The 15,327-nt window shown below is 36.1% G+C and overlaps 1 protein-coding gene across 1 annotated transcript in view; it reads left to right on the top strand.

Moving 5' to 3' along the window:
* The first annotated feature begins 677 nt into the window (after positions 1–677).
* Positions 678–15,327, top strand: part of LOC134527584 (calcium-binding protein E63-1) — a 136,080-nt gene continuing 121,430 nt past the window's right edge. The window contains exons 1-2 of the mRNA XM_063360398.1: positions 678–776; positions 14,425–14,477. Of these exons, the coding sequence (XP_063216468.1) occupies positions 734–776; positions 14,425–14,477 (96 nt within the window). The 5' untranslated portion in view covers positions 678–733. The remainder of the gene's footprint in view (positions 777–14,424; positions 14,478–15,327) is intronic.

The following is a 15,327-nucleotide window of genomic DNA, read 5'->3' as shown; positions in this document are numbered from 1 at the left end:
TTATTTTAACACGCCAGGCCAATTTTAATCGAGATTATTCCTATATTCGTTTACTGCATAAGTTAACAAACCCACATTACACTCTAAAATATTACTGATAATTAAGATAACAAATGGAAGGAAAGTAACAGCCACATTTTGCAAGTTGTGGAATCAACATTGCAGAACTTACAGGTACTAGGTTGACACGTTATTTTTACTTACAGTATTTCATCTCTAGGCAATCTGAAGAAGCTTCTTTTTTCAGGTTGACCACTGTTGTTTGAACAGTTTGGTGCCGAGCACCAAGTGGCTCCAAAACGTTTACGAACCTCATTCATTTTCATAAAACTGATCTCTGCAGCATCCCAAAGTTTAAAACGCTATACCAACGCCATAATTATACTTGCCACAAAAATGGAGGCTAGCCTACGATGTGTCAACACGGCGAGTTCGGGTGTGCACAGCTGATTTCGCCTCTGGTTCTTATCTCCTCTGTGACCAGGGTTTCCTCTATGTGCAAATAAACACCTGGGGGTGTAGCTCCTACCGCTACCTTCTTCAATATAACTCGAATACGGTTTGATGCCCCGAGTAAGACGGTTCTCTCCCCCGGTCGCGGCCGCTGGAGTTATTCTGAAACTCCTACGCGACGCCACGAGCAGGAGGGGTGGGGGTGTGGCTGCGGACGGGCTTTCAGCACGCGGCGCCAGTAGTTTGCCGCGTGCAGCGGGAGAGCGCGCGCGCGTCGGCCATGCCTCGCAGACTCGTGCCCGCCTTCCTCAGGAGCAGCGGAGGTAAACCATAGAGTCGTGACGTCGAACAGACGGGTTCATGTCTTTCGCAAACGAGAGTTCTTCGTTGGCTTAGGAAAGTGGACGCCAAACTCATTTGGGCAACAGGCTAATTTTCGTGTTATGTTAGATAGCAACGAAGTTTGCCTACGCCAATTTTATTTTTGGCGACCGTCTGCAAGAGAAGTGATTCCCTTATTTGTCCAGGAGGTTCAGAATTATTTTGCTTCCGCGCAGAATTGCTGGGACTCGTGTTGCCGACAGTGGGCATGTGCCTGAAAGAGACTCAACTAATCACGAAACACGTATATTGTCGGTCAATATTTTCGCGTGTAATACGTGGCCTATTGAAAAAAAACCTTCGTGGATTAGACTGGTTGTTATGGGAAAAAAAACCTCTAGAATGGACAGCAAAGATGAATACAACACACGGAGAACAAACAAATATCAGCTGATGTGAAGTGTTACATGCCTAGACAGCACTGTTAACTCCGTGGAAATAATAGAGACAGAAAAGTTTTGTTTACAGACAAACACAGTGGACTGAAAACGACGAGACAGTAGTAACAATAACAGTAAATACAAACAAAAATACAACATTGGAAAAAACAGCGGCGCATAGACTAAATTCCTTCCACGGAATTATCTGTGCTGTTCAGGCGTGCAACATTTGACATCAGTTGATATTGACTCTACGTTTGTTTATATTTTCATATTTTTTTGTACATCCTCTTACAATCAGTGTAAACCACCAATGGCACATGTCCATGACATTGTTTTAACACCATACTTTTCATTGTAAAAATAATTCAAAGAAAGTAAAGTAAATATCCAATTGTTCATAACAATAAGAAGTCTTAATTTATTTGGTGAATAGTCGGTAAATGTATTGTTATTGGTTAGTGAGTGTGTGTGTGAAGCCTAGCGCGTGGTGGAATTCCCTGCCAATGCGCAGTTGTCTGAACGCGCGCTGCGACGTGCCGCGGTCTGCGCGGGGCAGCGTCGTGCCTGCAGGACCGCCTGCTGCGGCGGCCGCTGTGCTGTCGGAGGCGCGGCTCGAAATAACCCCCGAGACAAACACAGGCCCGTCACCCGCGGGGAGCCGGCGATCAGCTGACCCACTGATCGAAGCTGGCCGCTTGCCCCTTCTCGTAACATTGCGGTCGAAAAAAACACCCGCAATGCATACATCTCAACGATTTTAGAGTACTTTTAATGGTGCTGACCTAACCTGAAAACTTACCTCCTTATATTTTTTTTAACAAAAGGACATTCAATAATAATAATAATGCGTGCGGATCTTTCAGTAATCGCCAAAGATGTGTAATATCTAACCTCGGCAGCAAATTCATGCGTTCTCATGTTGCAAATACACTTAAAATACGAAACTCGGACACGAAATTCAACGTAGATTTCTTTGAAATAAGTAGAGCGTGATAAAAATACGCAAATTGTGTTCTCAACTAAATTATTGGACGTGAACCACACATAGTTACCGCACACACTGCTAGAATTCGCTGCCGATGTAGCTACGTCGACTATAGAATCATCCCATTTGCAGAGCGGAATGTTAAACTATAGGTATTATGGAAAGGCTCCGATAAAAGTGAAAAAAGCTTGAAAAAATACTTAACCCCGGCTTTGGGCCTGATTTACGATAGTGAATTTTGTTAAAATACTGACCTTTCTTATTAAAATTCATTAAACAGTTAAAACTATATGTTTCCCTTTGTCTTTGTGAACTTAAGTTCGCGCCATCCACCACAGATGGTATCACTGTGGTTAAACATTTCAGTTCCCATGCGACTTCCGTTGCATTCACGAAATTCATCTTACCAAATGCCGTATACCGATGTTACACATCAAAAATGAAAAGATGCACGAATGTGTATTATTGGGCATCTGGCTCGAGATAAGTGAATCCTAGTATCCTCGTTACCCACCGATAGCTCGTGACTATTCTCTCTCATTTAAGTCCCAATCCTAAATACATGCATACATACATCCTGCATACGTCTCTCAATAGCCACCTATGCACTGCAAAATCAGTTTATTACAGGTAACACTCATAAACAAAATTGCTGTTTCTGAATAGTAAAAGTTCGATTTTTTTTACCGATCCCGTCTTAAGGATCCGCGTAGTCCGGTGTGTGAATAAGTTAGGCGGAATGATAAGTGCGACGCTCGCTGGTGCTTATAGCGCGGTGTCGTCTCTAAGCGCAAAACTGAACTGGCGCGCAGTCTTCTCGTCGTGCATATGGAATTTTAGCGGTGACCATAGAATTATATGGCAAGAGAATGAAGTTAAAGCATTAATTATAGTCCCTTGAGCTATTTCAACAATCTATACCTGATGTTTCATGCATAAACATTACTCTGAAAACAAGGGTTTTAGCCATTTTCACTCGCATAAAAATATATTTTAAAAACAAAATACGGAAATATAACTACTCCGCTCTCAACGTATTTTTAAATGTTTCTCGCAACAGACACCACTTGGATATCTTGAGCATTTTTTTTTTAAATCGCAGGATTATTTTTTCCGAAGCTCTGCACACAGTATGTTTGCCCAGGTAGGCAAGGCCTTTAACCCAAAGATCCTTTGGTTTCAAGACTGCATTCAGTGGGAAACTAGTCGTGAGAGATTAAACGAAATAATTTTGTCATTAACGCAATCTGGTATGTCAACCAAGGAGCACTTTTTTTGGGAGTAAATTGTTTGCGATTACAAATTTCCCACGTTCATTTTCAGACAATTTTAATGTTATAATCTTTCAAGTTAATCATCTAACAGTTATAGATGAGCTTTGAAGAGCATAAAGTCAGTTGGCCCGCTAATCAAAACACTTTTGGTAAATATTTATTAAAATATAGCTCCACAAGCCCATCAAAGATTCGTCCTTCCATATAAGGCTGCATTGGCGAATCCGTAAGGGTAATTGCAACTATTAGGAAGATCAACAAGCATGGTTGACATTCTTTAAGATGCATTTTTTGAGGATAATTTAGGCTAAAGGGTTCCTTAAGGAGTTATTCGGAAACAGCAATATGCAAGTTGTTCATATTACAATTTTATGGGAAACTTACCTTATATATACCTATAGTATATTTTCTATGAACTGGAACGTTTTCTAAACTAAAATAAAAGAGACCACTTTTGAATGGCAAATTTTTCATACAACTGTATGGTCTATAATTTAACTGTATAATTTAACTTGTCTCAAATTTGACAGTAAAAAAATTAGTATTCTACGCATGCTTCTGCCAATGTCTTTCCTTCAAAAGGTGTGTAAACAACTTGAAGTGATTGTCAATGTTTGTAAACAAACATTATGTGTTTCTCTGTAAGAGGCATTTTGAAAACGGATACCACTGACACTAACTTTGATAACCGTCAAATTCGAGACAAGTTACAGGACATAGACTTTTCAGATTAATAACTTTCATAAAATACTTTGAAATCTTACCAAAATAGTCATAGAGTGTACAATTAATACTTTCTTTACCACAACTAATTATCTCGTAGAGTTGCAATAAATCGCTATGGATTCAACCACTACACTAGACACGGATGCAATAAGTTAAGAGAAGCAGCTTTTAAAAATTACAGCCAATTATGGAAACAATTTTAGCAAACATTACCAGAGTATCTAGATATCTTATAAACAGTGCAATTTACCGGTGAAACACAGACGTCTATAGAACTGATGATTGAGTGTATGCAAGGATGCTGATGTGTGTTCGTTTTGCGTAAACTACAGGCAAAATAAATGGCCATTTTAGTAAACGTTTTGAAGGTTGTATTTAGCGTTTCGTTAAATAATATTCATCTATATTTCACAAAAGTTTACTTCGCAAAAATGTTTCTAAAACATTATTCGTAAAATAAAGCACATGCATAGATTGTTACTTGATGAAGTTGTGGTAAAAACATAAGACGATATAGCCATAAAAGTGAAGGGCCATGTAATTTTCGTGAAACAATTTGAAGAACAACTGTGTTTAAAATACTCTTTGTTTCGTGATTATCGAATATCTTTCAGGAACACTCCTATTGTCGGCACATGAATAACAATAACTCTGTGGGAAAGCAAATACTTCCTGATTTTTTTTTACCAAATAAAGCAATGGCTTCCCTTGCAGACGGTCACCAGCTACAAGGAAGTAACCATTGACGCGGGCATATCTTTATACATTCTATGAAACTGTCAGATTATTCTACGGAAAAAAAACACACCCCTACTAATTTGCTCCATATATTTACTATTTTTAACCACTCCATATTACAGGCAATGAAATCTTTTAACGAAAAACGTAAATATTTTCACACAAATATTAAGTTAGATGCAGTAAGGTATATGAATGGTTGTAGCAACCACGATTTTTAATACATAGAGCAACGATTATTGATGTGTAAACGTCTTAGTTCTCGGTGTACGGCATTTAGTATGAGTAATTTATTTTAAGTGTAACGAAAGTCGAAGAACGGAAATGTGTCACAAAGATGGCGGATCCAAATGTAGCAAATTAAAGCCGTACATAGTCACTTTCGTAAACATTAGGGTACATATCAAACGTATTGGTGTGCCAAATGAAACGTTATGGTAGTGAAACTATAATGGAATGTACTTGGTAAACTAAAATAGTCATAGTAAAAAGTAATCACACATTTTAAAATACCTAAGTAAATTGAATTACATAGTTATAATACATATTTTCCTTCCACATTCTCAAGAGGCTTGCTAGCAAATATGTAGATCACGGGCATGGTAACTTGAAAGGGCGTAGTTCAAATCTCGTCACTGGAAATTTTTTACATTTTTTAATAACAATATATAATATAGTTGAATCAGCTCAATAAGGTTAAATTGTTTTTACGAAATATTTACAAAACGATTTCAGTCATTTAAGCCAAAATAGATAAACACATAATTAGTGTTATAATATGTGTTTTAAAATGTTTCAGGCGAATATTTTAATAATGCTATAGAATTAAAACTTCTAAAGGTTACGGAAACTTAATTCTATTAACTTTTTAGTGAATTTCAACAAGATGAGCAGTATTTTAATAAACTTCCTTGTCGAAAATCAGATCCAAAGCTGGGGTTTTATCGGAGTCGTTTCTAATAGTTTAAAATTTCCAATTTTTTCGTGCTGCTAATTGATATCTGCGTTTGATGGTGACGAGCAACGTTTACGATTCAGGCAGTGTATTCTAGCGGTGGGTGCAGAAAGTATGTGTGTGATTTGCATCCACAAAATTTGTTATATTTGTTTAAGCGACTATTTTATTTATCAGTTTATTTACCACGCTCGTCATTATTTTAAATGATTATGATTTAAATTTCGCGTATCCAAGTTTCGTATTATAAGTTTATTTGCAACATGAGAACACATGAGTTTGCTTGTTACCAAGGTTAGATGTTTACACATCACTGGCGAGTACTGAAAGACACGCTCACATATTTTTTTATTTGTATATTTTGACGGTTCGTTTCACTCCTGGCTGGACTCAACTTGCCCGTAAATAATCACGCCTTTCTCGAGTGCTCATTGGTCGATAACAAGATCGCATCGTTTGGCGGGTTGCATGTAATTGGGTAGCCTGCTCTTCTCCTTGTTTACAACTGGCTCCGAGACGTCCAGTGCGTGCCAAGAGCGCTCTAGTCATCAACGTGAAGCAGATGTCTATGTGCTTCAAGTCCACTTTTATACCCAATGAAACTGCGAAATAATCGTGATTCTATTGGTATGGGGTCAGTTTCAGCTAGTTTATAACACTGTGAACACCATTAAATAATTATTTAGAATGTTGCTGGTACTGAATGAAGTCTGGTTACTGCTGCCTCGTAAACTTGTCACAGGCCTGTTCAGTGGCGGACACAATTTATTTCGGGAGGGAAATATAAAATATAATTATAATTTGTCTATTCAAACATATATGTCACAAAGGGGAGTAGTATAGGAAATATTTCCGTGGACAGGCTTAAGGATGAGGATGGAGTATTGTCAACGCCAATTTGGAGTGTGACGTCACGGCGGCCATCCTGGACTCAAAATTCATCAAATATGACTCAAATACTCAAAATTCCTTGAAATTTTCTTGTTTCGAGGGACAAAAATGATCGTTTTGAGGGAAAATTTTCCGTTTTATTCCTCATAAATTCAAAAATTCGGAATTCGAAAAACCTCAAAAGACTTTTGCCTTGAAAAGAACCAAAATTCCTAAAAAGGCTTAATATTCCTAAAAAGAATCCACCCCTAAGCCACCAAGGTAATGACCTTGACCTTGACATTGACCATAAAATTCAAATTCTTTAATTTTTGTCCAAAATATTTCGAAAATAAAAACTATACAAATTGCCTACTTAAATGTTTGGTGACTTAATAGGTTTCGATCCTTGTTTCGATTCCACTCGAGAATAAACATGTAATTTACTAACAATATATTAAATAAGTCTTAGTAACAATTAAAAAAATAAAACAATTTACGGCACACCAGCTATCTTGAATCATAACTTGGTCGCTGCAATTATCGTTTGGGCCGCCATATTGAACATCCGTACTTTTTATGCTATAAAATCGGGAACAAAAAATTAAAATTAATAAAAATTTAATTAATAAAATTTTAATAAGAAATTAATTCAATATGAATAAAGATGGCAGCATAGCACATTTCGTTTCAGTCACCATCTTGAACCAGGTTGCACTTTTCACTACACCCGCCATCTTGGATGTGTATGATATCATCGTTGCACGTTTAGTTATGGCCGTCATCTTGGATTATGATGTCACGACCGCAATATTGAAAATGCATAATTATTATCAAATTTTAATGGGAGAAGATTTAACAATTATAAAAATATAATTAATCAAATTTTAATATATTATTATTTAAAAATGCACTTACACCATGGAGTCCTTGGTTCCAACCCGATGAGAGCAAAACATATGACGACAGATCTTTCCTCCACGGAAGCCACCGACAGACTGATCTCCCACCACTAATAAAAAGATATATATATATATATATATATATATATATATATATATATATATCGCCAGATAGTAAAACGTCACATCCACCAACTTGTTTTCGTCCGCTGGAGGCCACCATCTTGTTTTCGTCTGCTAGAGTGCGCTAACGTTATGTTAGTTTAATTTTTACCTGCTCTAGTGAAGAAATTATTTGTTATTACTGTGGCTCACTCCATCTTGAAATTTGGACAACATCTTGGAAGTTCGTAATTATTTGTCTATAAATTCACAAAAAATTTCCAAATTCAATAAACAAATCTGCAATTATTTTACTAATTTAGTCGATCGATATCCTTCTTCGGTTTGAACCTTAATAAATGCAAACAAAATTGAAATTAAATATCTCATCAATGTTACATAGAAGTGACAGGTATGAAAAAAACACTTTTTTAACATGTAAATTTTATTACATAATTACTATTCTACTACAAGAACATTCTAAAGTAAGCAATTTTATAAACATTAATTTCTGCATTAGCTTTAACTGACTAATTCGTAGCTACAATCGGTTTACTGAAGATAGAGACCAGCCAGATCCTTTGTCTACATAGTTTTTTTCTTCCCGACAGAGTTTCTCGATATTGTGTTTAACAGACTGCTTCACATCATCGGAATATTAAATGGGAGTATTCACTGTCTTGAAGAAACACTTCTTCACTTTGTCCTCGAACGGAATTGGGTTTGCAAAATACACTGTCCAACCACAAGTATTATTTTAAAGGTCCGTATGTAACTACTTTATCAGTAAGCTGATTGATAATATTATGCCTAATATCGTCAAGAAAAGTACAAATGTCTTTCTACTCACTAACCGTTTTTAGATAATAGCAGTGTTTTAACATTCTACAAAATCCAGAGTTTGCTAAGTGAAATCCGTTATCATTTACCTGTAATGCACTGAGCTCAGTCTGAGTCTTAGATTCATGTCTAGGCCTCATCGCATACGGTTGCTGAACATCAGTTTTTGCGATGGTACCCATACAAGTCTACAATCTAAAGAGAGGAATCAAAATAACTACAGGTAGTTCATCAGTAGGCACACGGACTTCACCTATACATTTTATCGCATACCATCGTAAACTGTCAATACATGCAAACCAACATAGCACTCATCGCAGCAAACTTCGTACGAGAAGGATTATTTAAACATTTGCCACACTTATATCTTCGTACATCATGAGAAAATGCGAACGTCATATTACAGTAGCTGCAAGGATGTCTAATTGGTGAAGACGAATCATTCAGACCCGAACCGGATACTGATATTGCTGCAGTTGTACCAATTGCTAATGTACTCTCAATTGAATCAATCAATCGCTGTTGTAACAAAACCTTTACTTTCTGTCGCGCAGAAGGACCTTTGCATATCTTCAAGTGTCTTTTCAACTTATCATTTCTTGCAAATTGCTTGTGACACCTTTTACAGCTCAAAATTTTGCGCGTTAGATTCTTAGCACATTCTATCTTCTCGTGTTTTCGAGCATTACTGTTGTTTGAGAATATCCTATCACAATAACGGATTCAAAGCTCAATAGTAGTTGTTGAATCACCAACTACTGAAGTCTCCACCAGCAACGAAACGTCGGTCATCGAATTTTCCTCTGCAGCCAGCACTGTAGTCATTAAGCCCTCTTCTGCTGGTGGTACCACGACTGTTGAAGTCTCTTCTAATGTTTTCGTCAACGTTGTCAACGGGATCTGTGCCACCTTCGTCGACGCTGACGTCAACGATGGTGCAACTTTCATCGAGTTCGACGTTGAAGACGGTAAAGATGACATAGAGTTCACAAGAACAGGTAATTACGCGACTTATGCCCAGATGAAACAAAATAGGTAATCTTTACACCACCGCAAACAGTAAAAAACTTAAAGTCCCACCGTTTGGGGACTCGCTTACAAACCTGCAACCAGTAGAATATTATGGTAGTCAAAAGAAAAACAACCTTTACTATAATACACGAGTCAAAACACAATTTAAAAAAAAGCTCACTGAAAAAATGTATCATAAATGGGCACGTAATATAAGAACTGGACACAAAATGGACAACCGATACACACAGAGGACACCAAGTACACACAATTACACATGCTAGACACGTTGTGTACACACAATTACACACAGGACACGCAATGCAAACACAATTATACACACTGGACACATAATGTACACGCATTACACGCAATGAACACGCAATGTACACACAATAACACACACTGGACATGCAATTGTCACACAGTAAACACATATGACATGCAAATAACACGCAGCAAACACAAACAGTACACGCAATGAACATCCCACAGACACAAACACAAACAGAGGAGACACATTTGACTAAAAGTAAAAACTTTTGGACGAAAAATTTAACTTTGTGTGATACATTCTGACTAATAAGAAACGATAATACAGGTTTGACTACGTACATTTAACGAAAAGGACGTACATTTTCATGAATATTTAATTCAGTAGGATGCAATATCCAATTTTACGAGACAATATAATGCCTCTAACAGTCATTAAATCAAGCAGTCTTTTGGTTCCAAAAGTCATTGTTTCCAACAATCATTGGCTCCAAGAGTCTTTGGCTGCAAAAGTCTTTGGCTCCAACAGTCTGTTTCACCAATCATTGGCTCCAAATGTCATTGGCTCCAAGAGTCTTTGGCTCCTACAGAATTTACAATATGACGGTTAAATTGCCATCATAAGCTTACTAGAGGCTGGTAGTAGAGGAATTTAAGCTGTTTTTAGGATTTTGAATATTTTTTATGGAATAAGTATATTTTACATAAAATATTTTTTTGCATCGATCAAGTATAGAACCAAGGACAGGAAGCGATCGGATCAATCAGTATATTAAAGAGTTTTTTTAGTTGGAATTTGTTTTTTTTCCCGAATTTATAATTAATCAACTAAGAATTTTCAAGACGGATTCCAAATTACAAGTTGGGGGCCCACCCACGGTAATAATAAATGGTTACTGCACTCAAGTGGCTTAAAATTAAACTAGCATTGTGGCAGTGCACTTTAGCAGACGAAAACAAGATGGCAGACGTGACATCATACTAGCTGGTGATATATGTACCTTGGCATTAGTGGTGGGGGGTCAGTCTGCCGGAGTGTTCCGTGGAAGAATTTAATATACCTATTAATTTTTTTAATTTGATAATTTATTTTTTAAAATTTTTTAATATTAAAATCTTATAATAATTATGCATTTTCAATATGGCGGTCGTGACATAATCTCAGATGGTGTCCGTAACTTAACGTGCAATAATGACATCATACACATCTAAGATGGCGTGCGTAATGAAAATTGCAATATTTCTAGAATTGAAGATGGCGACCGTACCGAAATGTGCAACGATTATTTCTTTATTCAAGATGACATAATTTTTTTTAAATTCAATGAATATAATTTTTTTATTAACTTTAAATTTATTCTTATTTTCTAGTATAAAAAATACGGATTTTCAAGATGGCGACCGTAACTATAACTTCAGTGGTTACATCATATTCAAGATGACGGGTGTGATCTAGGTAATTTTTATAATTTTTTATTAAGAATATTTTTAATTTTCTTTATTAATTAATTACATGTTTACTCTTGACGAGAATTGAACCAAGAACCGAAATCGATTAAGTAACTAAACATTTGAAGAAAGCAATTTTTTTATATTTTTATAAATTTATTGTTTTCGGAACTTTTTGGTCAAAAATTAAAGAATTTGAATTTTATGTTTAAGGTCAAGCAAATGGTCGTGACCTTGATGGTCTTGGGGCCGCTTTCTTTTAGGACTCTTAAGCCATTTTTAGGGAATTTAGTTCTTTCTAAAACAAAAGTATTTTGAAGTTTTTCGAATTTCGAATTTATTAATTTTTAAGGAATAAAACGGGAAATTTTTCCCTCAAAGCGGAAATATTTCCCTCGAAATAGGGGAATTTATAGGAATTTTGAGTCATTTTGATTCATATTTGAGTCATTTTTGAGGTATTTGGGTCCAAGATGGGGTCGACAATCCTTCATCCTCAGCCTTAAGCCTGTCCCCGGACATACTTTCCTATACTACTTACGTGTTTCGAGAGATGATAATGTTTTTTATCTTACGAAAATTGGCGTATCATTTTAGATTTTAATAGATGTTTCATTCAAACATAATGATTATTCTGAGCCATATGAAAGATAATAAAATATTCAACCATTTGGATTAATTTATTTGTATCATGCTAATAAATGTGCGCAGTTATAATGGAAGGCTATTCAGGGAACGGTTTTCAAATAACTTTAACTTCCGGAGGTACTATTACAACATAAAGCATAAATGCCTGGGTAATAATCCGAACCTAATATTACTGAGAACACTATTTTGAGGTGATGCAATTGTTTTCATGTAAATGTACTTACAAACTTATAAATATCTTTAATCTTACATTAATATTTCCGTTCTATTTATAAAAAAAGAATTATAATATATTAATTTACTATGGCTCCACACGGAATATATTTGTAGTAACCAGTAAAATTTAACTTCAGTCATTTCATTAAATTTAATACTATGCTCTAAGAGATCCAAATCTTCAATTAACATCAAAAAGGTTAAAGGAAAAAACGGTTGAAACTAAGCCGTATTTCAGTTCGGTACCTCGTACCCTTAAGGCGGTTTACAATAGTCCGGGAACGTGACTTTAAAGACTTCTGGAAACATAAACCCAGGCTAAAAGATGCAGCGCCGCACAATTGACAAGACGACAGCAGAACTCTGGAAACGTGACTTATTTCCGTCTGAAACACGCGCGCTTCCCGTTCAGCGAATCAGAAGTATGCTCTTGGTTCAACGTGTGCAAAACGGCGATACGAAACCTTCTCATAATGGTGCCTCGTAGTTAAATTTAATAGATATAAATACAATATGTAAAGTAATTTATGTAATTTCGAGAGAGTAAAAATTTGCATAAGTTATAACAGTGTTTAGTTGTGAATAATAGTTAGAAAAATAAATTTTTCTCGACTTTACCTGGTAGAAAAGTGGATTTGAAGCAAATATGCATCTGTTACACATTAATGATTAAACTTCAGTGCTCTTAACACAACAGTTACACCTTGAGCTATTTATAAACAAGGAAAACAAGTGATTACCAAATCACATGAGTAGTGTGTAATAGTTGCTTTTGGGACAATGTATTTCTTATGGGACTACGGTTTGATGGCTTGTTGGCTTGTCGGCTTGATATTAGTAAGGACTTGGTCATGTTGGCCTTATTCGCCGCTCGATGCCTATGATCGGACGCCTTCGTCTTCTATGTTCGCAATCCTTCCGATTATTCATTGGCTGTGAACAAGAGTTTGCTAGTCAGTCGGCCACTATATTTTATATATTTTTCGGTATTGGCTAACACTATCCTAAAAATCGCTTTATTTTAGTCCTTATAAAGGCTTCTATGGTTTTTTTAATAAGTTAAATATTTCTCATTCGAATCCACGACTCTCATCTTGAAAGGACACTGCCTCTGTACTTGTGGCCATTGGTCTTTTAGTATTTTAATTGTTTACGGCAGAGGTTAGAAAAAGAAAAATTTCTTTCAGTACTCGTTTAACGAGTTTAAATCGTTCAGCTTATATAATTATTTGCTGTACTTAACTGACTTCTGTATTAAAAATAATTATTATAAACTCATATATTATGATTTATATACTGAATGCATTTAAACCAATAAATTTTTACTACCTACGCGAATCGGGTACAACCAGAAGTCATTTTTTTATTCGATCTTCCAAATGAATTCAGAATTCCTCAAAATTACTTAGGATTTCACATTTTCAAAGGAAAACGCCCAATTTGAGAGAAAATTTTGCTTTTTGTTTCCCAAAACTTTCGGTGGCTTGAAATGCCCATAGAGCAGATTTAAGCTCCAGGCGCGAGCTATGAGCTTTGACAGATGATATTTAACATACCAGGCAAAATTTGACACCACGAAGTCGTTTATAACTAAAACATACAAAAATGCTTAAACAGTATTTAAATTATAAAAACATTATTTAATAATAAACAAATTTACGCCACATAGTCCATAGTACACAGTTCGGAATTGTCAAAGGAAAATTTAATTATTTAATAAAAAATAACAAAAAGAAAATGTATGTTATAATTTTAAAATGTATAATAAAATGACGACACTGACTTCGTAGGTTCTATTCCTGCACAATAAGTTGGGCTCCTAGACGTGTAATTACAGCCAACTGCACAAATGTGGTTTTTTTTTTAGCAAAAATTTCCATTTCCGTTTTGACTAGCATTATAATCTTCATGACGATGATTAAGAACAATCCATCAAGCCTTAGTCCCACCCTATTTTACAGTACTCATGCGTAACCCGCCAAATGATGCGATATTGTTAACGACCAGTTATCGCTTTATTATGTATTGGTAAGTTAAGCCTGAATCCTTGAATTAATCTTGGTTCTAATGTTAACCATTCGCATCTTTCTCTCTGTGGTTTGTGGTGGCGTTCCTTTCACGTTTCGTTCCCGAGTGCTGTGAATCCGGTTTAAGTGTCTTTGTTGGCATGAGTCTTTTGTAAACGAGGCTTGAGACAAAGGGCGCAATTTTGTTCCAGGACAGAGTCGGTGTTCCTCGAAGATGGAGCTGCCGGAGCAAGCGACCCTCAAGGTCAGTATTTTATTTAACACCCCGCACATGCTTTACACAAATGTAAAAAAAATAACTTTTTACTTTACGTAACAACTACCACAATTTTGCACAAATTACCTTCAGACTCATACAGAAAATATAGCGAAGGGGAAATTTGGTTTGGATAATAGGTGAAATTGTACAGAATATGGTGGGGAGGGTGGGGGGGGGGGGGGGGTGTAAATAGTGAAGTTATTTTAAAACTAAAAATTTTTATAAATTTTATTACGAAAAATATTTAATTTATTTTAGGTTTATTTGACGTCTTAGATAATAAGCAGAAATATTGTTTGTAAGTTTTTTGATAACACGCAAATATTATTTCAAGAGACATAAAAAAAAATAGGGGTTTAAGGACAAAATAGTAAGCACAACAAGAACTTTCAAGTTATTTACCAATATTGTAGTGATACAATTAAGCTACGCTGATATCGATGCAATGTCTCACTCTGCAAATATCGAAAAATCGATGACCATATATCGGTTACATGTAGAGACATGCAAAATTTTCGTTTTCAGTGTACATTGCACATTCAGGCGTGCGTCACTTGTTGATTGGCTGCTGCATTGTTGTTCCTTCTGTTATAGTTGTGCGCGAGTGGATTACATAGTTTGCGCAATATTGTTGTTGGTAGGAATTGGTGTTTATTTTGTGAAAGGGGGGGGGGGGGGGAGGAATTCTGACAGTTAATTATACTACAATAAGTAGTGTAAGAACCAGCGGTTCCTTCGTTGTGATTGGCGGCCGTGTGCGAGATGAGCCACTGCCTTGGTTGGCTGGGCCAATCAGGACGCATTTACTTCCGACAGTGAGCGTGTAACTGAAATA

This window comes from Bacillus rossius, chromosome 1 (genome assembly GCF_032445375.1).
Source record: "Bacillus rossius redtenbacheri isolate Brsri chromosome 1, Brsri_v3, whole genome shotgun sequence".
In the NCBI taxonomy this organism is placed as follows: Eukaryota; Metazoa; Arthropoda; class Insecta; order Phasmatodea; family Bacillidae; genus Bacillus; species Bacillus rossius.
This window is presented reverse-complemented; position numbering and strand designations above follow the sequence as displayed.